Source organism: Fragaria vesca, linkage group LG6 (assembly GCF_000184155.1).
Source record: "Fragaria vesca subsp. vesca linkage group LG6, FraVesHawaii_1.0, whole genome shotgun sequence".
Lineage (NCBI taxonomy): Eukaryota > Viridiplantae > Streptophyta > Magnoliopsida > Rosales > Rosaceae > Fragaria > Fragaria vesca.
In genome coordinates this window covers 25060976-25086265 of record NC_020496.1, presented here as the reverse complement: position 1 = coordinate 25086265, position 25290 = coordinate 25060976, and the positions used below count along the sequence as shown (strand labels likewise).

The 25290-nt window shown below is 36.4% G+C and overlaps 4 protein-coding genes and 1 pseudogene across 4 annotated transcripts; all 5 read left to right on the top strand.

Moving 5' to 3' along the window:
- Positions 1–632: 632 nt before the first annotated feature.
- LOC101314482 (B3 domain-containing protein Os04g0386900-like) lies at positions 633–3009 on the top strand. The gene is made up of 4 exons (XM_004303693.1): positions 633–699; positions 931–1234; positions 1597–1753; positions 2446–3009. The coding sequence occupies exons 3-4, from the start codon at positions 1631–1633 to the stop codon at positions 2749–2751; spliced, it is 429 nt and encodes a 142-aa protein (XP_004303741.1). The 5' UTR covers positions 633–699; positions 931–1234; positions 1597–1630; the 3' UTR covers positions 2752–3009.
- A 944-nt stretch (positions 3010–3953) lies between these two features.
- On the top strand, positions 3954–6091 carry LOC101314194 (B3 domain-containing protein Os04g0386900-like). Its single transcript, XM_004303692.1, has 3 exons — positions 3954–3973; positions 4509–4687; positions 5317–6091. The coding sequence occupies exons 2-3, from the start codon at positions 4556–4558 to the stop codon at positions 5620–5622; spliced, it is 438 nt and encodes a 145-aa protein (XP_004303740.1). The 5' UTR covers positions 3954–3973; positions 4509–4555; the 3' UTR covers positions 5623–6091.
- An 808-nt stretch (positions 6092–6899) lies between these two features.
- On the top strand, positions 6900–8932 carry LOC101313907 (GDSL esterase/lipase 1-like). The gene is made up of 5 exons (XM_004303691.1): positions 6900–7336; positions 7433–7554; positions 7849–8079; positions 8177–8432; positions 8546–8932. Exons 1-5 carry the CDS (start codon positions 7072–7074, stop codon positions 8785–8787), a joined length of 1116 nt encoding a protein of 371 aa, XP_004303739.1. The 5' UTR covers positions 6900–7071; the 3' UTR covers positions 8788–8932.
- A 6517-nt stretch (positions 8933–15449) lies between these two features.
- LOC101294389 lies at positions 15450–18942 on the top strand (annotated as a pseudogene).
- A 1446-nt stretch (positions 18943–20388) lies between these two features.
- On the top strand, positions 20389–23694 carry LOC101313621 (GDSL esterase/lipase 1-like). Its single transcript, XM_004303690.1, has 6 exons — positions 20389–21058; positions 21158–21279; positions 21426–21656; positions 21764–22010; positions 22136–22239; positions 23578–23694. Exons 1-6 carry the CDS (start codon positions 20764–20766, stop codon positions 23671–23673), a joined length of 1095 nt encoding a protein of 364 aa, XP_004303738.1. The 5' UTR covers positions 20389–20763; the 3' UTR covers positions 23674–23694.
- Positions 23695–25290: the final 1596 nt, after the last annotated feature.

Sequence of the window (25290 nt, the reverse complement as noted above, 5' to 3'; positions counted from 1 at the left end):
GTTTATTAGTACAAGATGTCAATTTATGTTCATCTTTTCTGTTTAATTAACGCGTAAAGTGTGAACTTAATTAGCATCATGCAGCAATCCAGGGTCAGGGAACAGAACAACATGTGCACCATGAGTTTGTGCCTAGCTCCCAGAAGTTATGGAATTTAATTCTCGTTTACTTGCACCGACTCTGGATCGTTAACAAATACTCGGGTATAGTATAGTACATGATCTTAGGTTTAGTAATCTGCGACTTCATATGGGATAAACTACTCTGCCTTGAATAAAAGTATTGGCTTATAATCTAGTTAAGGTTTAACTCGATCCAAGGGTTCACACTGAATCTGGAATATGTATATAAAAAGAAGAATTCAAGACTTTCAAACGTACATGTTCACACGGAGCGGCAGTTGGAGACTTGGAGGACCAGAGTAGCGATGAGGACATTGGGAGAAAGCATGATGGTTTGAGCGACAGTTGGGTTGTGAAGCTGGGCCTAGGAGCCCATTAGCCCAAGGAGGGGATGAAAAGGGCGCTGGTTGCGCATAGGAGTGTCCAGAATTACGACCTTGATACCCTGAATTGCGCCGATTCCTATTGTTGTACTGGTTTCGGCCGCCGTTATGAAAATTCCGGTCGGAGGAGTTGCGCGGTTGGGAGTCACACTGCTCACGGCGGGGCGAAGCTCCTTGATTGAAGAAATCACAGGTAATAATCGTTTTTGGCTGATACCATGTAGAAAAGAGTTTTTCATTTATTCAAAATGTTTACAATCAGTTCTAATATATACAAACTATCCTTGACATTCTAGGTGAGTAATACAGCTAATACAATTTGTTACAGTTGATATTGGTATTAAACACAGATGATTCGATTGGTATTAATTTGAAAATATGAAATTAGTTCCGATAAAAAAATGAAATTAGTATTTTTTTCCAGGCCCATTATTTAAGAGAAAATATTGACAGGACAAGACACTGAAAAGTGAGTACTGTACTCTGCTTCCACAATTCGTGACGCCTGACAACTCAAGAGCGAGAAGCATTTGTCGAATTTGAATTACCCAGTGGACAGGATCACCAAGTTTCAATGGCTTCTCCTCACAGGATCATACAGTCAAATGAGAGCATTATGCCCAGAAACAAAAAAAAAAAAAAAAAGCTCAGAAGTTTCTTGAAAACAGCTACTAATAAGAGACAACCTGCCATTACTCTTCACTAACTCTCACCAACAAGCTCCAAAGGTATGGTCTTCACTCTTCAAACTCTAATACTGCTTTACTTTCTTCACAATATAACCATTATGCATTTGTTTGTCAATTCTCTCGAACCAATCTGTGGGAAAGTTTCTGCCTTTTCAATCTTAGAGAACTCGTGTGTGGAAGGTAGTCTTAGCTCTTTTGTTCTGTTTAAAAAAGTAAATAAATTCAAATGTGAGTGTGTTTGAAACATGATACTGTGGTGATCTTTGCTGACGATAGTCACTAAGAAATCGGAAACTTGATTGCCCATCATAGGTTTTTTGTTGTTGTTGTGTTTTGTGTTTATGTAGTCTTGGGTATGTTTGCCTTGAAATTTAATCTGAATGTACACATCTTTGTTGCAGATCTTTTGTATGTGAACCAGTTGAAGACCCTGAAATGGCCCAATCCTCATCGAATCCTGTAGTTGAATTGAATGGAGAGGAATTCTGGCCACTTTCTGGGAAACCCTTCTTTGATATCATACTCACAAAATCACATGTGAAACCCATTTACCAAATGGTAATTATGCCTATATTTATGTAGACGGTGAATTTTTCCTTCTCTTTGGATCAGTTTAGTTCAAGATTGGTTTACTATTAGTGTCTGTGCATATGATCATATTTGATGGGGTCATTTGATCTTATCAGATCATCATATTGTAAAAAGAAGTAACAATTTGTTTGGTGATCAAAATAGTTGGTCAATTTGAACCCTTGTTCAGCAACAAGTTACTTTTTCGCTTGAGCCTACACGCCTAAGAAGCTGATTCAAAATGTTCCCTTTTTGTTAGATATGTGGAGAAGGTGATATGATTCCTTAATTTTCAAGTTGAATTTGTTGTGTTTTTGCTTTTTTATAAGTTAAATTTCAAATTCTTCAAATGCATGCGCCTTTTCATAACAAGAGACTGGGATACTTAGTGTTTACTAGTTTGCCAACGACATCCAGGATACAGTATTTGCAACTGCACGGATTTTTGATATACTGATATACGTTTTATAAGTTGAAATATCTTGGTGCTTTACATGACATATTCTTATATGGTATAACCAGATAAGTTATTTTCCCTTATAGTTTTTTGTACTACTACCAAGCTGTATAATTGCAACAGACAAGCATGACCGGCTTATAGGGACTATTACTGTAGTTGTGGATCATTTGATATATTAGCTGCAGTTTAGTTCATTGAAATAACCATTTGATTGATATAGGGGATCCCAACCGAACTTGATCCAATACTACCGTCTGGTTCAATCCATACAGTTCTCGTATACGGGGATAAGAGTTGGGAGATGACCTATAATGGAGAAAAACGTCATAAACAATTCAATCGAAAGTCATGGGGAGCATTTGTTGATGAAAATAATTTGAAGGCCGGAGATGCATTGGTGTTTGAACTCATGGAGTGCAACAGCACACAAATAGGATTCAGAGTCCAAATCCTGAGAGGTGACATCCCTCAGGAACTTATAGAGAAGGCCAACCATGAGGCAGAGCAACCCGTTGTTATACATTGAGGCCTTTTCCATGGATGATTTATCATTCACCTAATTGCATCAATGGCCAGGAGCTAATATAATGGGGAACTCAGTAGAGCCTGTTGAGAGTGCTAGATTTTAATGTGTTTAGATCTATGTGTTTATGTATTGGTTCTGTGATGTCATTTGACATTATCCTATTTTAATTAAATGAACATGAATGTATGTTAACCTTAAAAAGAATGCACTTTTGCTCATGTTCGTAATTATTGCCAGAAATATTGGTTTTTAATTTCTCTCATATCAGAGGAGATTGGTCTGTCTTCATTTTCCTTGTTTATCATCAGTACTTTGTATTGTAACAAAAGAAACAGGTGTAAGTATGGATAAACTTGTCAATGGAGTGTAGAAAATCTTTTACTGAACATGTTTCATGACAGTGATAGATTGTGAAAGAAGATCTACTCTATTTTGGAGCAAAACATGTTTTATTAACGGTTATGCATTTGGGAACTAGGTCTCTATACTTATGAGTAGAACAGTACATTATGTATAAATACTTCACTGATCCTGAATACAAGTGTATGGATCTTTCTTTTCTTTCTTTTTTTACTTTTTTGATTACAAGTATGGATCTTTTCTTTGAAGTATTAGGAATTCATTGTTGTCTTGAATTCTTGTTCTGAAATTGATCAAGGTAGAGGGGGCCTGCATTCGTCAATCCTATTCTCTTAGCACTTTTATAATTCCATCAGTGTTAAATTAGATGTATACATTATTTCACTTTCAATTTCGCTTATCATGATAATGTAGAACATCTGGGTGGCTTCATGAGTAGTCATCATCTTTGTCAATAACCATAGTACACTACAGAAAAGTCATCATTATTATTGTTACATCACAATTATCTTGTCAGTGAAATTAGGTGATGCAGTTCACTGCAGAGAAGTTCCTTTACCAAGAGCCATGTGGGTTTTAAAGTTTGGCTCACAAGAATCCTGGTTTCTTGATTTTCTATGTTGAAAGTTGGTCTCCAAGGTGTGACAAGTTTGTCTTGTTGCTGGTGTAACTTTTCTGGAAATAGCAAGATGCCACTGTAGATGCAGCTATGACTCCATCAATGAAAGCATCTGTTATGGTATACATTATACTGATACCACCTAATTCCTTTTTCAAATTTAACCCTTATTACCCCACTCCTTTAAGTCCTTTAAGTATTCTCCCCTCCTCAGGCAACTCTCACCAGAGATTATCCTCGCAGGTACTTTCTAAAGCACTATAGTTTTTTTTTTTTTTTTTTTCCTCTTTATATTTTGAATTATCATGTCTATTGTTCTTCATTTTTTTTCCTCTTTATATTTTGAATTATCATGTCTATTGAACTCTTGCGCAAAGTGTCTTAGCTTTTTTGGTTTCAAATAAAGAATTGCAATGTCAGCGTTATGAAGAAAAGGTCTGGTGTTGTTGAATGCCTTTCTGAAGATCTTCAACTTTAGGTTTGGAAAGTCTTGAAATTCTTTGGTGGATATTGAGTGTTAGCTCCTTAAAAGAATTATGTACCAGGTAAGGCTTTACGCAAGATATGTCTGATGTTTAAAGACGACAGATCAAAGAACAGAATTATTAGGCTAGGGATTAATTGGGTGTGATTCGCTAGTGAAAATGGGTTAGTACAGGTGATCAAGGAAAGAAAAGGTTGTTAACCCTAACTAAGAGCACAATTTATGGTTATTGTGCTTCATATGCATGGTATCTGCATCACATGGAGAACATGACAGTACTCATCTTTGTTCCAGATAAGTTACTTTGTTAATTCCCAGTTGGCGAAGCAGAAGATCCTGAAATGGCAGACTCGGCCCGATCCTCATCAGATACAATAATTCAATTGCATGGTGAAGAATTTTGGCCTCTTTCAGGAAAACCTTTCTTTGATATAATACTCGCAAAATCACATGTCAAACCTTCTTACATGCTGGTAATTTACCTTCTAAAAGTTCTCATTATAATAGTTTCTGTGCAGATCATTTTCTCTACTGTTGATGAAATGTGATTTTTGATCGATTGATACCTTTCCTAATAGTTATTGGAAATGAAGTGACAGTTTGTTTAGAGTTGTGTTTCCAGTATATACTTCTCACCTTAATAGGAAGGGTTGCCCTTGATCAAGCTAAACAAATTTACCATTAGGGAAACCATTATTCATCTTTATACAGACTCATCTAGACATTTTAATTGCTAATTCAATTTGAACTTTTGAGTGAGTCACTTTGAAGTCTTCAAAATGTTGGCTGTTGGTTACACAAAGTATTTTGTTTTCTTGGTAAGTACTGCATGTAAATAATGCTCTGCTCTCTGCTTGGGAAGATCTTATATTGGGATATGTAACATATATTTATAAGTTATAAGTTTTTTCTTTAAAGATGAGGCGCAATCAGGTCTTCAGAGGCAGGCAATTTAAGAAGCAAGGCCCTCTAAAATTATATGTTGATATTCAAGCTGTACGTTTGAGCACAACCGGTTAATAAGATTGGCTACTAGGGACTTTTACACTAAGTTAGGATTTGATTGTTTAATTAGCTGTATTAATTTCTTTATCTGATATAGGGAATTCCAGCCAAACTTCATTCAATACTACCACCTTGTTCAATCCCTACGGTTCTCAACTTTGCGGGAAAAAGTTGGGAGATGACATGTGGTGGAAAACACCGAAAGCACAAGTTGGATAAAGAGTCATGGAAAGCATTTGTTGATGACAACAAGTTAAAGGCTGGCGATGGATGTGTGTTTGAAGTCATGGAGTGCAGCACTACAAAACTAGAATTAAGAGTCCAAATCCTCCGAGGTGACATCCCAGCTGAACTCCTAGAGAAGGAAAGAGGTGATGAAGCCGAGAAACCCATTGTTCTTTGACGAATATTTCCTTTTATGGATGTGTTATGAATTTCCTGAACGACTTTACTGGTCAAGAACTAAGTAGAGGCTACAGTTAAGATTACTGCTAATCTTTAATATGTTCAGATATGTGTTTCTGTGTAGTTCTTGTGCTGTACTTTAACATGATCTTATTTTAGTAACATGAGAAGTATGAGGAATTGCTTATTTCATGAGTCGAATCAGCCACCTTTGTACTCTTCCTCCCAAAATCTTTCTAAATTGTCAGTTATAGAGCTGGGAGTCTTCACTGTTACAAATTTTTTTCTTTTCTTTTGTTAGAATAAATGCGATACAGAAGGTTCAGTGTGCCAGTTTCAAATCAGATACATTTTGTGAGGGAATAACATCGAGTGTCAATTGGGACATCTTATGTGATAGCACTCATAGCAGTGTTTCAGGACATCTTATGTGATAGATGTGACACCATATTGCCGTTGTTATTATTATTATTATTTTTTTGGCAAAAAAAATTAAGCTTTATTAAATAAAAGAGAAGAAATCGAGAAGAAATAGGAAAACATTAACCAGTACCTCATTTTAACAAATGCTAAAATCACCGTATTGCCGTTATTGTTCTTCGTTCAATTTTGTATTTTATTTTCATAGCATATGATTTTGCCATCATCGACTTTCATGACTTGAGTTGCAGAAACAAGTTCAAATACACGTTCATAATCTGATTATATATAGCTGTTTAAAAGCAGAAGTTGATCACAATTAAGGACCTATATGAACTATATGAAGCCAAGACCAGATAGAAAAGAAGGTAACACCGAGCAAAGCAGAACTAGAAATCTAGAACGGCCGCTTTGATTTCAAATATATATACCTGACTTCCTTGTGGAAGCCTTCTTATTCTATTAGTACAGTAATCATATGAACATGTTCAACAGTATTGTTATATATTCGATCTACTAGACATCTTTGAAATAGTATATATGACAAGTGAAGGTCCTGCCAAGATACGTGTTACCAATTCCGTGTTAGATAATTTTGTCTAGAAGACAAGAAATGTATACACTAGAGGACCAAAATACGTCTTAACTGATCAAAATTAACCTCCTTAATATATAGAGAAGAAGGATCCAAACACGAGGAATACGAATTGTTGTATAAATTTAAGGCTTTTTAAAATGAAACAGAGGAGAAACTTGTTAGTTTACGTGTTCCTCTTTGTAATTGTTTTCAATCATTTTACAAAGCAATGACCAGTTCAACTAGACTATCAGATTTAAAGGTCTTTCTTTTGTGATGTATATGTAGTTCAATACGGTGTTGACTCTGAAAAGCTTCAAGAAGCTCCATAGATCTATTCTCTGAGTAGTTAAAATTGGGTTAGACTTTCCCAAACTGAATCAGAAATCGACCTATATATATATATATAGATCTCAGACAGAGGAGAAGATATTGCATACCAGAACTAAAATGGCAACTCGTTCAAGATTACAAATATATGTCCTGGCTTTTTGTGCAACCCTTCTTGTTCAAAGTGGCTGCAATGGCCTTTCTGTGCATCACAGAAAACATGCAGCCTTGTTCATCTTTGGGGATTCACTATTTGATGTTGGAAATAATAACTACATAAACACTTCCACCAACTTTCAAGCAAATTTCTTCCCATATGGGGAAACCTTCTTCGGGTACTCGACTGGTAGGGTTTCCGATGGTCGTCTAATCCCAGATATCATAGGTAAGATTGTTGTGCATAATGTCAGTGTTTTCTTTTAACAGATGGGGATTATGACAGAAGTGATTAACTGTTAAAATGGAATTGTTATTTCTGCAGCTGAATATGCAAACTTGCCAATGATTCCACCATACTTACAACCCGGTTTCGACAACTATACTAATGGAGTGAACTTTGCATCTGCTGGGGCTGGTGCTCTAGCTGAAACGTTTCAAGGATTTGTATGTCTTCTGCCTTCATTTCACTATAGATCTTTAATTTTTAATTTTTAATTTTTTCAAAGGCTGCCGTTATTCTGAACCTGCACAACAGCTAGTCAATGTAGTCATCAAAACCATCATAATTTTGTTATCGCTGGTTGCTGACTTGTAGATACTGTTTCATTCATTGTACATGAAAATGATTGTGGTTGACTGCCTCCAGGCATAGTTGAAAAGAATACATATATACAAGTTATATGATGTAACACATTATTAGAGGTAGGTATGAATTTTTGATTGATTTCCATTTTGCAGGTGTTAGACCTTAAAACTCAGCTGGGTTATTTCAAGAATGTGGAGAAGCAGTTGAGGCACAGAGTAGGTGAAGCAGAAGCTCACACATTGTTGTCCGAAGCTGTTTACTTGATTAGCATCGGAAGCAATGATTATATTGCCCCATTCATAGCGAATTCAAGTTTATTCGAGTCCCGCTCACATGAAGAATATGTTCGCATGGTGACAGGAAACCTGACAAATGTGATCAAAGTATGTATAATGTCTTCTGAATTCTGATGAATATGTTTATGAATCCTAAAATGAATTCGGATGAGTTACTCACCTTTGATGCGTTTTTATTTTTCAGGAAATATACAGGAAAGGAGGGAGGAAATTTGGGATTGCAGGCATGGAGCCTTTGGGTTGTTTACCAGGAATGAGAACAATCAAACCAGGGAACACAACCACCTGTGGAGAAGAAATCAATGATATTTCAAGACTCCACAACAGAGTTCTTGCTAAAGTCCTCCTGAAGCTCAAAGGACAACTCCCAGAATTCATATACTCAAATCCAAACTTCTACTCATACCTAAATGACACAGTTCATAATCCATCAAAACATGGTATATGTAGTCATCATAACTTGTCCTCTAATTTTAGTTTGTTCTGTGTCTCTGTCAAAAGCTAATCGATCCCTATTTTCTAATCTGCATTTCGTTACATGTATGTTGTACAGGTTTCAAGGAAGGAAAGATGGCATGCTGTGGCTCTGGTCCATACAGAGGAATTATGAGCTGCGGAGGGAAGCGAGGTGTGACTGAGTATCAGTTATGTGAAAATGTTACTGACTATGTCTTTTTTGATTCCGGCCATGCAACGGAAAGAATTTACCAGCAAGTTTCCAAGTTATGGTGGAGCCATAGTACTCCTGATGTCACAGCACGTTACATCAATTTGAAAGAGCTATTTGAAGTATAGAATACGAATTAGAATACAACATAGTTCTAGTAATCGACTCCAATTTTCCAATTTGAGATAGCATATTTGTAAATACCTATCCTGTACTTGGTTCATATCTTTGATACTATCTGTATACAAATTCTTTACATCAAAATACTGAAACAAGAAACTGTGTCAATCTCGTTTAGGTGTAGATTAGGCTACACCGCTACTTTTTACTGATCTGATGTTATGATGTAGTCAAGTAGTTGAAAGAAGTAACAACTGAAAAGATATATTCTCCTTTTATTTCAAGAACTTGCCTTTTTAGGCCAATACTACTTTCAAGAACCAAGTGGCTAGTTGAGAATGCAAATGATATAGGATAGGAGAGGAGACTGCTGGGTTTGTTAACAGGTACCTGGCAGTTGGAAAAATGACCCTAGTAAGATCTATTCTAGATGACATATTATACAACATGTCAAGAATCAATCAATCCAATAACGACTATGGAACTCAAGAACAATATATGTTAAGAGCCATAAGATGAGAGCGTATAATTTTCACCATAAGATGAGGAAATACAAAGAAACCGTGAAACGGTGGGTTCCTGAAGTCATAAGAGCTTTCAGTAAAAAAACAGTTTAAAAAAAAAAAGAGCTTTCAGTAAAAAGTTTAAAGAAAAAAGAGAGCCTTCAGTAAAATGAAGCCCAAGATAGAAGAGTAGTGAACCAGAGCTAGAGTGGCAGCCAATGCAAGCAGCTATGGATAGAGCCTTTTGGTGCCCAAAGCAGTGAGGGTGCCCAGAGTGACTTGGGTGTCCGAACTGTACAGTTTATATATCTTCCAAAAGCCCTCAATTTGCCAGAAACTAGTCCGAGAAGAATATAGTACACTATCGTTACAGGCAAGGCAACCAGCATTCCAAAAATGACTCTGCAATAGTTACAACACCATGATACAAGTTAGAGTTTTTTCATTACTATTTACCTTCATTCATCAATCATTATATGGATTTTCTTCAGACACATATAAATACTTACGAAGTGCTAATTATTTCTGCGTGCACATTGTATTCTTTGGCAAATACAAAAGGAACAATCGCTAGAGGAAGAGCAGCCTGTGATAAATGGATAATTCTCCTTGTGGTAAGCTTTTAATTGAGAAAAAAGAAGAGGGAAACATAGTAAAGTTGTATAGTCTAAAGATTGAAGTGGTTAACCTGAAGTATTGAAACACGCAAAGAACTCCACGAAGACCAACAGCTATGGAGCATGCAGCAACCACTGCTGGGCCTATCAAGAACCTAACAACAATTGCAAATGTTGCTAGTGATTTTCCACCAGCTATAATCTTTGGTTGTAAAGCCATGAATAAACCTGAAACCAGAAAAAGAAAAATAAGGTAAGTATGGATGGATACAAGGTTTGCACTTTATAGTTGAACACATTTAGGTGGTTAATCAGTCAATAGAAGATGCGTACTAATACTGAACATAGCCATTCCCAAGCCAGTATTAGATACTATTGTTATGGATCCACTTACAATTGTTGGCATTTTGATGTGTAACCTGGAATGACAATTAGTTTTAGTTGATGTGGTTGGGATAACTCTGAGGGCACAAAATACTTTTATTCCACTACTGGTATCATATTTGAGGGCTTTCACGCAAGCAAGGTTTGAAACTCGCTAGGCGCTCCCAGGGGAAGGGTAAGCTTGGAGCGTCTCTAGAAGCCGCGCCTGTGCGGCCTTGATTTGAACAAGACACACACGTAAGAAGACTATTTTGACTGACTTTGTGAGATTTGGAACTATAGGAGATAGAGTAGGAAGAGAGATGTACTTGAATGATACGAGAGACCATGCGAGACCGAGGATACTGGAGTAGGTGTTGGGATTTCTAATTAGCTTTCTCCAAACCATGATGAAGATGAGCCTAGTCATGAAACTTACAGGAGGAGTTTGTTGCTTCTTTCCCATACCTGCTTCTTCCATGTCCATCTTCTTCTGGCCGCTACTATATGGAGGTGCACTTGCCGGTAACATTTTTCCTTCTTCTATTTCAAGCACCTCATCTCCACTCATTTTCCTTCCAGAACTCGTATTATTTATCAACTGATGATTCCCTGCACATTGCAGCCTGCAGGACACATAAATTTGACTATTTATAATCAGTTCAAATATCTATTGATCATTAAAACATATGCAGCAAGTATAGTTACGTGATCTTTAGTGAACAAATTTGATAGAGTTCGACCGTGGAATACAATATGTTAAAGAAAAGTATGAACTAATTGCCAACATTCTATATGCAAGGGCGACTGATACATTTCAAATACTAAACTCTAGTGGTTAAATTTTGATTTGGGAAAAACAGACTCAAATTTCACCAAATTAATCTGCAAGACGGGAACACTTTCAGAAACGTACTATTCAATGAAATAGTTACCAGTATACGAACTTTTCAAAAACTATCCAATTCCAGTATCACACACTTTGCCAATATCAATCAACCAGAATTGCAAACTAGTAAATTAACAATTAAAAATCGAAGCTTTACTCAAACTAGCAACTGGGTACTGTTAAATATCAAAAATAATTTGCTCGCCCTTTGAACCATCAATTGGATCATGTTGAGAAGCCTTGGAAGTATTAATGCCCTCAACCTGGCATTAAAGGAACGGCAAAAACCACCACGAAACGGTTGATGCCGGAGCACTGGTCCGGGGTTAAGATGTTCCACCACCGAACCGAGCCGTAGGCCAAGATCATGGCTACGTAAAGAGGCACAATGCTCGCAAGGACATTGTAGACGTCTTTTCCGCTGATCATGATTCAGTTTATTCAGTATAGATGAGAAACAGACAGATGGAAACGGAGAGGATGAGTAAAAGTTGTTAAAAGAACATAAATCCTAACAGGCCCAGTTTATATCCTAGCAAACCCAATCTTAGCACTAGTCACTTCATCAGCTTAAAGAACATATTAATACTTTTCACCTCTTGCTTTACCTTCAAAGCTCTTATTATATGGATCCTTGATTTTTAGTCCAGATGATGGAGCGAGTGTCTACTACAATGTATAGGGCAACAACCACACTTACACTTGTGTGGCATTTAGGAGCCGGATCCCAAAAAAAAAGCTCACACATAAGTGCAGCTTTTTCCATCCTAACCACACAAGAGTGTACCTTTTGTGTATATTTTTAGGATCCGCCCCTAAGAGCAAGTTCACCCATTAAAAAAAATTCAACCTGGGTTACTTGACACATGTGCAATCCAACCCAAGAGAAAAAATTCATTTTTCACTCACAAATGAGATATCTTCTCAATTCAACCTAGGTTAATTGGAAAATAAGCAAACTACCCAGACTAGAGGAGTAATCCAGTCCAGGTGAGTTCTTTCCACGTCAGTCTAGCCCACACACGTGGGTGATATCAGCACGCATACAAAAGCCACTCACGCTCCAAAGAGACTTGTAACCCATACGGACCAATAAGGGAGCGCGTCAACTATCACGTGCAAGGCTGCTTGGCTTTAATTTTCAAGTTCAACCAATTATATACGACTATGTGGAGCCCTACTTAATTGCTTCAGCCATCTACATTTAATTATTCATTCTTTTAATTAGATAAACCCTATTTGTATTATTTGTTAGGCTTAAAAGTAAATGCAATGGTCATTTAATTACGATGATTAATATACAAGTAACGGTAAGAAAAAGAATATTAAATTTTTATAAAATTCTCAATAATGACCTGGAATAAAAAATAATATTTTCTAGTCTTAGCCTGTTAATTAAATATCATAGAAAAAAATTAATTTTTCAATAAGTCATATTTACTTATTTAGTGACAGTTAAAACATTTCAAACATGTTTTTTAAATTCAATAAACAGTCACTGCCACGTGGCAGCAATCTCACATTTCTGAATGATGGAAACTGTTGCCCAGTCACAGTGACCCAGAGTGACCCAGGTCACTTAAGTTAAGTGACCCAGGTTATTGAGTTCATTCTAACCCAACGGATGAACTTGCTCTAAAGACCAAGTGTGGGTGTCGCTTGCTATTGTTGTGGATATATGTTTAGGGTTTTATAGGACTAGTATTCAAAACTCAAACCAGCTGGAAGAGAACTGAAAACGACAAATCCTGCATGCATTTCATTGCTATCTATCATCACTTCATCATGTAGGATACACATAATTGAAGGCAAACAGAGTTAGAACATTTGCAACTGAAGGCAAAAATGTTTGCCTATTTTAATGTGTAGTACTTGTTTCTTTTTTAGGCCTAGTTTGGTACAGTTTCGCTTTTTAAAAAAAAAAAAATCAACTTCTATCTGAACTTTTAGATTTTATAATGTTTGGTAAATGAAAGAAAAACAACTTTTTTTTCAAATTACAGGTCACTAGCAACAACTTTTATTTTAAAAGCAGCTGTCACTAAAAACACTAGAAATTAATAAATTTTAGGGTGCGTCTATTGTCACCCCACATGTTGATTTATTGAAAGACTAAAATGCTCTGATGTAAAATTACAGCAAGAGACAATAATTTATTATAAATTACAATTTTTTTTCATTTTTTTTTTTGAAAAATATCAAAATGATATATTAATAATTCTCAAGTTAGAGAAAACCATTACATATCCTCCCTCTACCGCCGACTAAGGGTAGATAAAAAGTTTATGATTTTATCATTTTGTTTTGGATGAACACGTACTTCGTAAACACTAACTTATAATTTATCATATTTGGTTATTATATGGAGTCTAAAGACACTAGCATTCAACCTGAAGATGAGGTGAACTGTTTTTATTTTTTTTTCATTGTTGATCCTCTGTCTATTCCTTAACATTTCCTATGTCGATTTTGCATATAAATTTCCATGTCTAATCGCTCATTTATATTCGATTTGTTTTTTTTCATCAGAGTCGGAGCTTTTTCCAAGTAATGGTCGTTTGATATTGTGTGTATTATATAAAATTAAAAAATATATATGTAGGGTGAGAAGAGAATGTAAGGTGAACAAAGCAAATGTGAAATTGAAAAAAATATATGTAAGGTGAACAAAATAGAATTGGAAAAAGGGTATTTTTGGTATTATAAATGGGTGGACAAATTAAGTAGACTTACAATTAAAAATAAATAAGTAGGGTGTGAAGAAAATGTGGGGTGAACAAAATGGTTTGTGAGGTGGCAATAGACGCACCCTAAATTTTATCTTGACAACACTTTTAAAATTATTTTAATTCACAGCTGATTATTTTCGCAGTACAACAACAACAATTTTTTTTTTTTAAATCACAGCAATATCAAACTAACCTGAAGGTATAAGGTTGTTGGCAATCCTTATATAGAACAAAACACAACCTATGAAGCCTAAAGCAATTGAGACTGGTCTTGCACATCTGAAGAACAAGTTGAAGAAATCGAAGAACCAACATGAACTCATGGAACTCAGGTGGTAAAATCATGCATATGCATTTTATGGTTTTTCATAGAGGATAGCAGTATCACTTGCCATCTTAAAAATCTGGGTTTCCAACTTTTTGATCTTTTGTTCTGTTGTCTTATGTTTAAGTTTCTTTACCCTTGTTCCATAAAAACTATGTCTGGGTGAGATCCTCATTTGAATTTCAAATTGACAACTAAAATAAAAGACATGCTTTGGTGCTTAAATTAGTCTAGGATTTGATGCCTTTATCTCAACCCGTGACCCATGTTTTAGCTTTTAGGCTCCAGCTGTGGTTTGCTGTGTTTGTGATACACAAACCAATATTGCAGCTGTCTTTGTTTGATATCAGAGAAAAGTGGTTTGCTAAACCAATGTGGTATTATGCTTTTGGAAAAAGTTTGCAAAACCTTTTGTCTCTTGCTTTTAAATCAAACATTGTTTAGGATAGTTTTGTTTCTTTCTTTCTTGGCCTAGAACAACTATATATGTCCTCTCCTTTTCAGAGTTTGGCCAAGCACAAAAGTCCAAAACTCCCTCCTTGCTTTGGCCCTCGTGCTTGCCCTCTTGTGGCACCTCTTTGGTTTGTGTCTCTCTCTTGTTAGAGCACTCCATCAGCCTATATATACTGAGCAAGGCTGCCTTTGCTCAGTGGTTGTCAAAATGTAGTTTCTACGTTTGCTTTGTTGGGATTATCCCTTTGTTTTGGTTTTACTTTGCATTGTTCCTTAGTCTCTAAGTCTTCCTTTTGTGATTATAAACCTTAGAACTGAACAAAACATCTTCTCATAAACTCATTGCATTCTGCATACCATGAGATCAGTTGGTAGTGCAACAACCCAGGAAGTGTTTATGAAAGAAGCAGCTGAGGATAGCTAAGTTATGATGTATCATGCTGAGGTAGCTGGGTTCATGAAAGAATCAGTTTAGGATAGCTGAGTTTTTGAGAGTGAAACTTCTTAAAAGCCTTCAAGAAGAATCAGTTAAGTAATAGCTGAGTTCTTAGTTGAAACTTCTTATACCTTCATGTGTAGCCACTTAGAGACAAAAGAGGTAGATCTAGACTGGTTTGGTACTAGATAGGATAGCAAGTTGTTGCTGTATCCTATACTGTAATCTTGTAAGGAGTGAGGTACTCAGAAATAAGAGAGAAAGTATAGATCTAGACAAGTGGGTAGTTTAGGCAGGATAGCAAGTCGTTCATGTATCCCTAGACTATAATCTTGTAAGAAGTGAGTTTTACATAATGGAAAGGTTTGTCCCTCAAGAGTTAGGGGCACGTAGTTTTTCTCCCTGGTTGTAGGGTTTCTGCGAGTAAAAAACATATTGGTGTTCATTGTTATTTTACTGCAACTTTTATTTATTGTCATTGTGTATTTGTTATCCAGGATAGCTATAACCCTTGTTATCCTTGATAACGAATTTATACAAAAAAAGTTGTTAAGGGCCGAATTTATACCATATTTCATAGGTAAGATCCCTTAGTTATTGGCATACTTTGTTTCGGGTCATTTCATTGAACTTGTGTGTGACTGATTGTTAAATTTCTATTAATGTTGCAGCTGAGTATGCAAAGTTGCCAATTGTACCGGCATATTATCCGAGAATTGTGGACTATACTTATGGGGTCAACTTTGCTTCTGGTGGAGCTGGTGCTCTAAATGAAACACATGAAGGATTAGTACGTGTTCTGACTTCTAAACTTTGGGTCACATTCATAATTTCTGAATTTGTATCCTGATAACAAGGAGACGTAGTAATAAATAAAAGAACAAGTACTGGAAAGTAAAAGAAATAACACCAATACGTTTTTTATTCGCAGAAACCCTGCACCAGAGAGAAAAACTGCGTGCCCCTAACTCTTGAGGGACAAACCTTTCCACTATGTAAAACTCACTTCTTACAAGATTATAGTTTAGGGATACAACGACGATTTGCAATCCTGCCTAGTCTACCCACTAGTCTAGATCTATCTCTCCTGTCTCTGAGTGACTCACCTCACTCCTCACAAGATTATAGTCTAGGGATACAACAACGACTTGCTATCCTGCCTAGTCTACCTACTAGTCTAGACTTACCTCTCTTGTCTCTCAAGTGTTTACATATGAAGGTATAAGAAGAAGTTTCAACTCAGAACTCAGCTAACGCCTTTAACTGATTCTTCTTGAACACTTCTCAGAATACTCAACTCAGAACTCAGCTATCCTAATGAGAGGGATTCTTCAGACCTCAGCTAACGCCTTTAACTGACTCTCTAGAACTCAGCTCTCCTCGATCAACTGATCATTCTTGAGTACTTCTGGGGTTGCTGCACTACCATCACTCATGATATGCAGAATGCTAATGGGTTTATAAAAAGAGTTTTTGCTCTTGCTCTTGCTCTAAGATTTACAATCACCAAGGGAAGACTTAGAGACAAATGAGCAATGCAAGGTAAAACCTATACCCAGCTAAAACTATGTAGAAAACTACATCTTGAACAACCGAAGAGCAAGAAGAGACTTGCTCCATATATATAGGCAAAGTGCAAGCTAAAGGAGAGCATGCATGTTTACCAAAATGGGAGGCAACTTTTTGGACTTTAGTCCTTATCCAAACTCATAAAGTGAGAGGGCCAAGGGACAAACAAAAGGCTCCAAGAGAGTAAAGACAAACACAACTCTCTTATATCATAATGGTCCAATAAGGAAGAGACAAAAGGTTTTGTGAATGAAAGAGACACAACAAAACCTATTCCTATATGAGATCACATAGGTCAGCTGATAGCTTGGGCGGTGCATCACATGGCTCAGCAGCTGACTTGGTTTGTGTATCACAAAACCCAGCTGGACTAAAAAAGGAGCTGCCTAAAAGTGCTTTAGTCATGTGCTCATGGGTTGGAAGAACAACACAACCCTAGACTAACTTCGAGCTCAAGCACGATGAAAAATGTTTTGCTAAAAGAGATTTGAAATTCAAATACTTGAAAAGCTTACGCAAAACCATTTAAATCTGCACGAAGTCAGACTCAGAGATTAGGATAGATACAACAGGGGTATCCACCAAATCTGGATAGCAAGCAGAGCTGCCATCCTGAATGAATGTGATGCACATGCATGAACTACCTGATGTACATGAGATAAAAACAAAGAGTCAGCTAATATATTAGTTTGCGTATCACAAACCTTGCTGGAGCCTCTAAACTCTAGTCATGTGGTCACGGGTTGGAAACACTACACAACCTTAGACTGACTTGAAGCACCAAGGCAACGACAAATGTTTTGCTAAAGGGGATTTGAATTCAAACAGGGGAATTCAAACTAATGATACACAAATAGCAAAAGCATTTAGACATGCATACATATAGACCCAATAGATTAGGACAGATACACCAAGAGGTATCATCTTATCTAGGATGACAAGCAAAGCTGCCATTCTCAGTGAAAAACATGAGATGCATATGCATGAACTACCTGATGCACATGAGATCTTGGCAGGTCTTCATTCTTCACTTGTGATATCCTTACCATCAGGATATGTAAAATTCTTAATGAAAAGCATCAGATGCATATGCACCAGTTACCTAGACACATGTGATCTTGTCAAGTCTTCATTCTTCACTTGTGATATCCTTACCATCAGGATATATAAAATAGCTTGTGTCTTGTGTTTTGATCATAAAAGGGATAGCCAATAATCCTTATACCAACAGATTAGCATAATTTAATTATGTGAATTCTCATTTTTAGGTTATACCCCTTAATCATCAACTGCATCTTTTCGAGAATGTGGAGAAGCACTTGAGGCACAGTCTAGGTGATGTAGAAACCACACATTGCTCTCCAATGCTGTTTACTTGATCAGCATTGGAGCCAATGACTATATCGCTCCATTATCTACAAATTGCGGTTTCTTCGAGACACACTCACTGGAGGAATATGTTGGCATGGTGATTGGGAACCTCACAAATGTGATCAGAGTACTAGACTTCTTCTTTTCAAACGTCCTGTTATAGTTCATTTGCATATATGAATCATCACACACATTTTGGAGGAGTTGCGCTTACTTAATATTCTTTTTCTCAGGAAATATATAACAAAGGAAGACGGAAATTCGGGTTTTCAAGATTGCCACCTCTGGGTCAGGTACCAGCCCAGAGACCAGGAAACAGAGGCACCTGTGTTGAAGAACTTACATCGCTTGCGAACATGCACAACGCAGCACTTCCTGAACTCCTCGAAAAGCTGAAGAGCAAGCTGCAAGGATTCAAATATTCAATTGCAAAACTAGATACTTACCTTACTGAAAGAATCAATAACCCATCTGAATATGGTATATATTGCATGACCTCAGTCCCTCACCTTCCTAAACTAGTATATTTGTATTCATTCTCTTATCTGAATTTGTGTCATAAGCAAAATTATGCATCTCTTCTGATGTTCCACTTGTAATTATTGATTGTGTTGCGAAGGTTTCAAGGAAGGAAAAGCTGCATGCTGTGGCTCTGGTCCATATGGAGGTATTTTTAGCTGTGGAGGAAAGAGAAGTGTGACTGAGTACTACTGGTTATGTGCTAATGTTAGTATGTATTTTTCGACTCTTTTCATCCAACCGAAAGGGTTTACCAGCAAATCTCCAAGCTATGGTGGAACCAAACTCGTAATGACAGAGAGCCCTGCAGTAATCTGAAAGAGCTATTATGGATCTATTTGGAGGCGTGTAGCCAAATATGGATCTATTTGTTTCATATTCTGTTCTGATCTGAAAATGAGGTAAACCTGCTATGTAATTTCAAGTGGCCAAATATAAAAGAATTTGCAATCATGGATTTTGCAACATTTGACATCAATAATTGACCAAATTTTGGTTCTTTTTTTTTTTTTTTTGTAAAAAAATTGATTACGTGGTGTGTCAATACACGTGATGTGTTAGACAGACGTGAACATCTTCTTTTAAATTATAAAATTGCAATGAGAGGCAAACTTTTATTTTTAATTAAATATGGATATAGTTTCATTGATTATCCTCGGCTAAAAAGCTCATACATCAAGTGACAACATTGTCCCAAATAATTAACTCGGAGGTAACAAGCTTTATGAAAAATAGGTATCCACGAAAGATAGGTAGTTTTTATTACAAGTGAGCACAAATCAAACCTATACAAATAACTTCAAACTACAACTATCTAATTCCCATGAAACGGAAATACTAATTGCCTAAAAACCTCAGTTGGTGACCCCAATAAGATATGTAAGGGTGTGATAGATTAAGAAATTTTAATAATTAAAAGAAAAATTTGATGGTGAGAGCCTTTTGTGTGCCCAAAGCAGTGAGTCGGGTGCCCACAGTGACTTGGGTGTCCAAATTGTTTTAAGCTGCTTTGCTAATTTGGGCTCAAATATGTTTCAAAAAAAAAAATACTGGGCTCAAATATTGGGTTGACAGGTCTGCCTTTTACTTTGAGGTTACCTATTTTGGGATCACCACTAGTCCCTGTGCCAAGCCCATTTACTTAGATACTGTAGGGTTGTTTATGTTTCAACTTTCTAGTAAATGAAACAGATTACTCAGTGGACCCCGGATTTATCTCGATGTTATGGTGAAGCCTTACTCCCAATGTCAGAGGAGACCCCTACATAAATCTGGAAAAGGAGGACTGCTACTTATTAGTGAGCATGTTATATTTCATTTGAAGTAGTATTGAAAGATCAAACAGACGTTATTGATGTTTTTTTTATTCTAGAGTTCTCGACACTGGAGGAGAAACGAAGAAGACGTTATGCTAAATCCTTCACGCAGTTAATATGCAGAGTTAGAACATTTGCAATTTTATTTGCTCATGTCAATATGAAGTACGTCTTCGATTCCTTTCTTACAAGAATCAGCAATTGTTTTCAATGGGAGAACAACTTTCTTACAAAAACCAGCAACTGTACATGTTTTGAATGGGAGATTATCTTTGGCCTTGTTAGTGTGCATCAGATTCCTAACCCAGATTACAGGTTACTATATAGGCTAGGCTTAACAACTTCTAGCTAACTGAATCTACAGCTTCTGACCCGTAGCTGCGCCAATCTTTACCCATCAGCCAAGTCAACAAGAGTTGGCTGAATGATATAGACTTTCCTTTCTAGAAGTTGTCTTTGAATTTATACAAAGCTAACTGTGGAAGGCTGCTAATTACACTTACGCTGCAGATAATGTTGCAGTTGATACTCTTAAGACTTCCATTATTTCAAGTAATTGACTTCAACACCAGACATTGTTTTTCAAAATCCTCCGCTATCTTTTTGGATAAGTTAAATCAATTTCATGCAGCTGACCAAAGAATAATTATGATTCACGTTGAAGCTCAATCTCTTGAATTATTGTCAGGAATTTCTCTTATTATAGTGTATAGAGGACAAAGAAAGTTTAGATAAGGAAGACAAAATCTCTCTGTCATATATACTACTCTCATACTCGTCGGTTACTTTGAATTTTCGTTTGCGTTGAATTCCATTTCGAGAGAAACAGAGGCAATCAAGAGACAAGATCGACCCGACACTCACACTTTATATAGAACTGAAACAGGGGAGAAGATGATGCAAAAAGATACAGACTGGAAATCTGGAATGGCAGCTTTGAAGTTCCATGTTCTTATCTTGGCATTCTGGGCAGGTGTGCTTATTCCTAGCAGCTGCCATGGTCATTCAGGCCTTATGAGAAAACATGCAGCCCTGTACATATTTGGTGATTCATTGTTTGACCCAGGAAACAATAACTACATAAATACCACCAACGATTTCAAGGCAGATTGGCTTCCCTATGGTGAAACCTTCTTCAAGTACCCAACTGGCAGATTCTGCGACGGACGCCTAATACCAGATTTCATTGGTAAGATCCTTTAGTCATTCGCATACTTATTTGTTTCGGTTCATTTCATTGAACAACTTGTGTGTGAGACTGCTTGTTAAATTCCCATTAATGGTGCAGCTGAGTATGCAAAGTTGCCAATTGTACCTGCTATTTATCCGAGGATTGTGGACTACACTTATGGGGTCAACTTTGCTTCTGGTGGAGCTGGTGCTTTAGATGAAACACGTAAAAAAGGATTAGTACGTCCTCTGCCTTCTACACTTTTGGTTACATTTATACTGTTGTTTCTGAATTTGGATCTTGGGTGTTATTTTTTTTTTTTTTTTTTTAGAACTTGGATCTTGGGTGATTAGCATGATTTAATTTTGTGAATTCTTGTTGTTAGGTTATACCCCTTAATTATCAACTGCATCTTTTCGAGGATGTGGTGAAGCACTTAAAGCACAATCTAGGTGATGCAGAAACCTACACATTGCTCTCCAATGCTGTTTACCTGATCAGCATTGGAGGCAATGATTATTTCGCTCCGTTAGCTACAGATTGCAGTTACTTTGAGACTCACTCACAAGAGGAATATGTTGGCATGGTGATTGGAAACCTCACAAATGTGATCAATGTATTAGACTTCTCCTTTTCATACATTCTGTTATAGTTTATTTTCATATATGAACCATCTTACACATTTTGTTGGAGGAATTGGTCTTACTTCATATGCCTTTTCAGGAAATATACAACAAAGGAGGACGGAAATTCGGGTTTACAAGATTGCCACCTCTGGGTCTTGTACCATCCCAGAGACCAGGAAACAATGGCACCTGTGTTAAAGAAGTTACGTCGCTAGTGAACATGCACAATACAGCACTTCCTAAACACCTCGAAAAGCTGAAGGGCAAGCTGCAAGGATTCAAATATTCCATTGCTAAATTAGACACTTACCTAACTGCAAGAATCAATTACCCATCTAAATATGGTATGTATTGCATGACCTCAGTCCCTTTTAGTATATTAATTGGTGTTCATTTCTCTTATCTGCATTATTGTCATAAACTAAGTGATGTCTTTTAATGTTTTGTTATTATTGATTGTGTTGTAAAGGTTTCAAGGAAGGAAAGAGTGCATGCTGTGGCTCTGGTCCATATGGAGGAATTTATAGCTGTGGGGGGAAGAGAGGTGTGACCGAGTATCGGTTATGTGCCAATGTAAGTGAGTATGTCTTTTTCGACTCTTTCCATCCAACCGAAAGGGTTTATCAACAACTTGCTGAGCTATGGTGGAACCAAGTTCCTAATGCCAAAGAGCCTTACAGTAATCTGAAAGAGCTATTTGAAGTGTAGCCAAGTAATATGGATCTATTTGTTTCATAATCTGTTCTGATGTGAAAATGAGGTAAGCTGTTATGTAAATTCAAGTGGCCAAAAACATAAGAATCTGTAATCATGGATTGTGCAATAATTGGCATCAATAAAATGTGTCATTGTTTGCATCAGAAGAGATTCTTGTATCTGCTGGGTGCACTGCGCTGGACTCTTAACACATGAAAATGTGAAATCCACTCTAAACAGTAAGTTCCACATCTAATGCTGTGAGGAGTTTGGCGCAGTCAATGATTTGGTGTGTTGAAAATGCCTTGAAGAGACTGCTGCCTAGACACCATGGAGGAGCTCTAACAAAGTTGGGAGAACAAATTTCAAATAAGATGCTAAAAGATATGCTGACAAGCTGAGAATTGTCTTATAGATTCATAATTATCAATATAAGACTATGTCATTCCAGTTGCAACTAAATATGTCTGTGCCCTTTAAACTGGCTGACAATATGTAGAGGGAATCTAAAGAAGGATTTTCTGTTTCTCATCTTTAGTACCTGTGATGTTAAAAGATAATTGGACTTAAATCTTCAAGCATATGTCAAACTCAAATCAAGTGAAATTGAACTTGTGCTTATTCTACTCACTCGATAGCATTGATCATACAAATTTTCTGTTAGCAGTGGGATCTATAGCATGCTCTTATATTAGAGATTCCTCAGAAATTTGACTAGCTAGATTCAAATTTGGGAAACTGTTAAAAGATATGCAAAACATGTTTTTTCTATAAAATAGTCAATTGTTGGAACTTGTGTGGTATTTATCCCACATTGAAGAATAATTAAATGTGTGAGTCTTTATATGGAAACACCCATGTGACTCATTAAATGGATGATAGGCCTAGTATGGGCTTGATGGGCTATCTATTGGGTTTCTAATAGATATAAATAAATATAATATATATATTTAATAAAAGTCAAAGATTGGGCTATGTTGATTAAATCCAAATTTAATTTTTTGGAAATTAATATTATTTAATTTAATTATTAAATTTGGATAAATATCAAAAGACATAACTGTCCGAGCAGTTGTGTCTTTCTGAACAGTTATACCTGTTCAAATTGACTTTTATATAAAGACGACTTCTGTTGTTGTTTTGATTATCCGAATCATTCTTCTTCTTCTTCCTCCCCAAAACTATTTCTTCTGAAGCATAAAGTAAATTCGCCAGGGTCAAGTTCGTGTGCAAGAACTTGAACCAGATAGTTGTATCCTCTGGATAGACGTCCGAAACTGCAGCACAAGTGGGAACGAATTTCTGTCTTAGGTCACTGCAAGGCAGGCCTCTATCTGATCAATCAAGTTAGTGTTGTTTGTTTTCATTGTTAATTTTTCAATTTCGTTTTGATTTCATTGTTATATATATATATATATATATATATTGTTTTGTAACGGATATTGGATTGGTTCTAACAAAATGATACTCCATCCAAATTTACATGGCTTCAATGGAGTACTTTCAGCTGCTACTCAAGATTACAAGAACATGAAGACGTTATCAGATTGTGTAGTTGGAAGAAAGCATAGTTGAGTTAAGATTGCCTCAATGATATATCAACTCCCGGATAGGCGTTGGACATTTTTAGGACCCATATTAATAGTGTCAAACATAATTAGTTGACATTGTTATGTATGGCAATATTACTGAAACTTGCTGTTTATGCAACCAGCACTCAGCTGGAAAAGATACTTAGCCAAGTAACCAACCATGTCTTTCATTTTGCCAAACAGTACAATCTAAAAACAACAGGTGCTTTTACAGCTCTTATCCAATAACTGATATGGATAACTTGAAATCAAACAATTGCCTTATAGCAAAAGAACTAATTAGGACAGTTATATGATTAGCCTAAAATTGTGTAAAGGGTTTTGGTGTTAACAAAGGACAATAAAGGCGAGGAAAGGGTACTGTTGCTAAAAAGCTAAGATAATATTGTACCTAAATTGAACGCATTAAACAGAACAAAAGAGAAAATACAGATTCAATACATACCATCAATAGCTTGGGCATCAATGGCAACAAACTCCACTTTTTGTATAATCAATAGTTTTGGCTACCAAAACTCTTTTCATATCGTATGATCCTCCTGGTTTAGGATTAAAAAAAAAAAATACTAATTGATAATTAAACATATCAGAAAACTACTGCAGCATGCTCATTCTAATAAAATTCTTGACAAGCTTTTACTGCAGCAAATTTACAAAAGAAATATACACAAATAAAGTCCTGGAAACCAGCTACATTTGGTTGCATTTGTGCAAATATTCACTCAGCCTAAAGTTTATCTTAATTAGATAGATACTTAACAGAATCACAGTATCACACCTTCTTGGTTAATGTCCTATTTTAAAGAAAGAAACCTATGCTCATTAATCATTAAAATATGTTCAGTGATGCACACAAGTACAGATTCACAAGACATTCATACTTGTCGATAACTGGAGTGGAGACACAGCCCATATCATGAACTCATGGTTTCCAGAAATGTCTTAAACTGGCTTGTTTGAATGTCTTTCTTGCTTGCGTCCTCCATGGAGAAATTATTTGAGACGACTAACATTCCTTCTACCTAACAGTTAACCAAATAAAGTCAATGCCTACAACTCATTACAATAATTTTCTAAAGCTAACATTCTTTAGAGAATTGCTGGATGATGAAATCAAATATAGTGAAACAAATACAATGCACATCAGCAAGAAGCACGGATTTGAATTTTGAATTTGAGAGTCAAACAAGGATGGCATCGAAATAATCGTAACATTAGGATCGAAAGGAATCACAGAGGAAAGGAAAGCTCTGTGCAGACAGAGGTCAATTTAGAGAGAGAGAGAGAGAGAGAGAGAGAGAGAGAGAGAGAGAGAGAGAGAGAGTAGTAGTTAGTT

Excerpts from the sequence above, each read along its gene's own strand:
- LOC101314482 (XM_004303693.1), top strand. The coding sequence starts at position 1,631 with ATGGCCCAATCCTCATCGAATCCTGTAGTTGAATTGAATGGAGAGGAA. Across the intron at positions 1,754-2,445 it reads TGAAACCCATTTACCAAATG|GGGATCCCAACCGAACTTGA; the intron begins GTAATTATGCCT and ends TGATTGATATAG.
- LOC101314194 (XM_004303692.1), top strand. The coding sequence starts at position 4,556 with ATGGCAGACTCGGCCCGATCCTCATCAGATACAATAATTCAATTGCAT. Across the intron at positions 4,688-5,316 it reads TCAAACCTTCTTACATGCTG|GGAATTCCAGCCAAACTTCA; the intron begins GTAATTTACCTT and ends TATCTGATATAG.
- LOC101313907 (XM_004303691.1), top strand. The coding sequence starts at position 7,072 with ATGGCAACTCGTTCAAGATTACAAATATATGTCCTGGCTTTTTGTGCA. Across the intron at positions 8,080-8,176 it reads ACCTGACAAATGTGATCAAA|GAAATATACAGGAAAGGAGG; the intron begins GTATGTATAATG and ends TTTATTTTTCAG. Across the intron at positions 8,433-8,545 it reads TCATAATCCATCAAAACATG|GTTTCAAGGAAGGAAAGATG; the intron begins GTATATGTAGTC and ends TATGTTGTACAG.
- LOC101313621 (XM_004303690.1), top strand. The coding sequence starts at position 20,764 with ATGATGCAAAAAGATACAGACTGGAAATCTGGAATGGCAGCTTTGAAG. Across the intron at positions 21,059-21,157 it reads CCTAATACCAGATTTCATTG|CTGAGTATGCAAAGTTGCCA; the intron begins GTAAGATCCTTT and ends TTAATGGTGCAG. Across the intron at positions 21,280-21,425 it reads AAACACGTAAAAAAGGATTA|GTTATACCCCTTAATTATCA; the intron begins GTACGTCCTCTG and ends TCTTGTTGTTAG.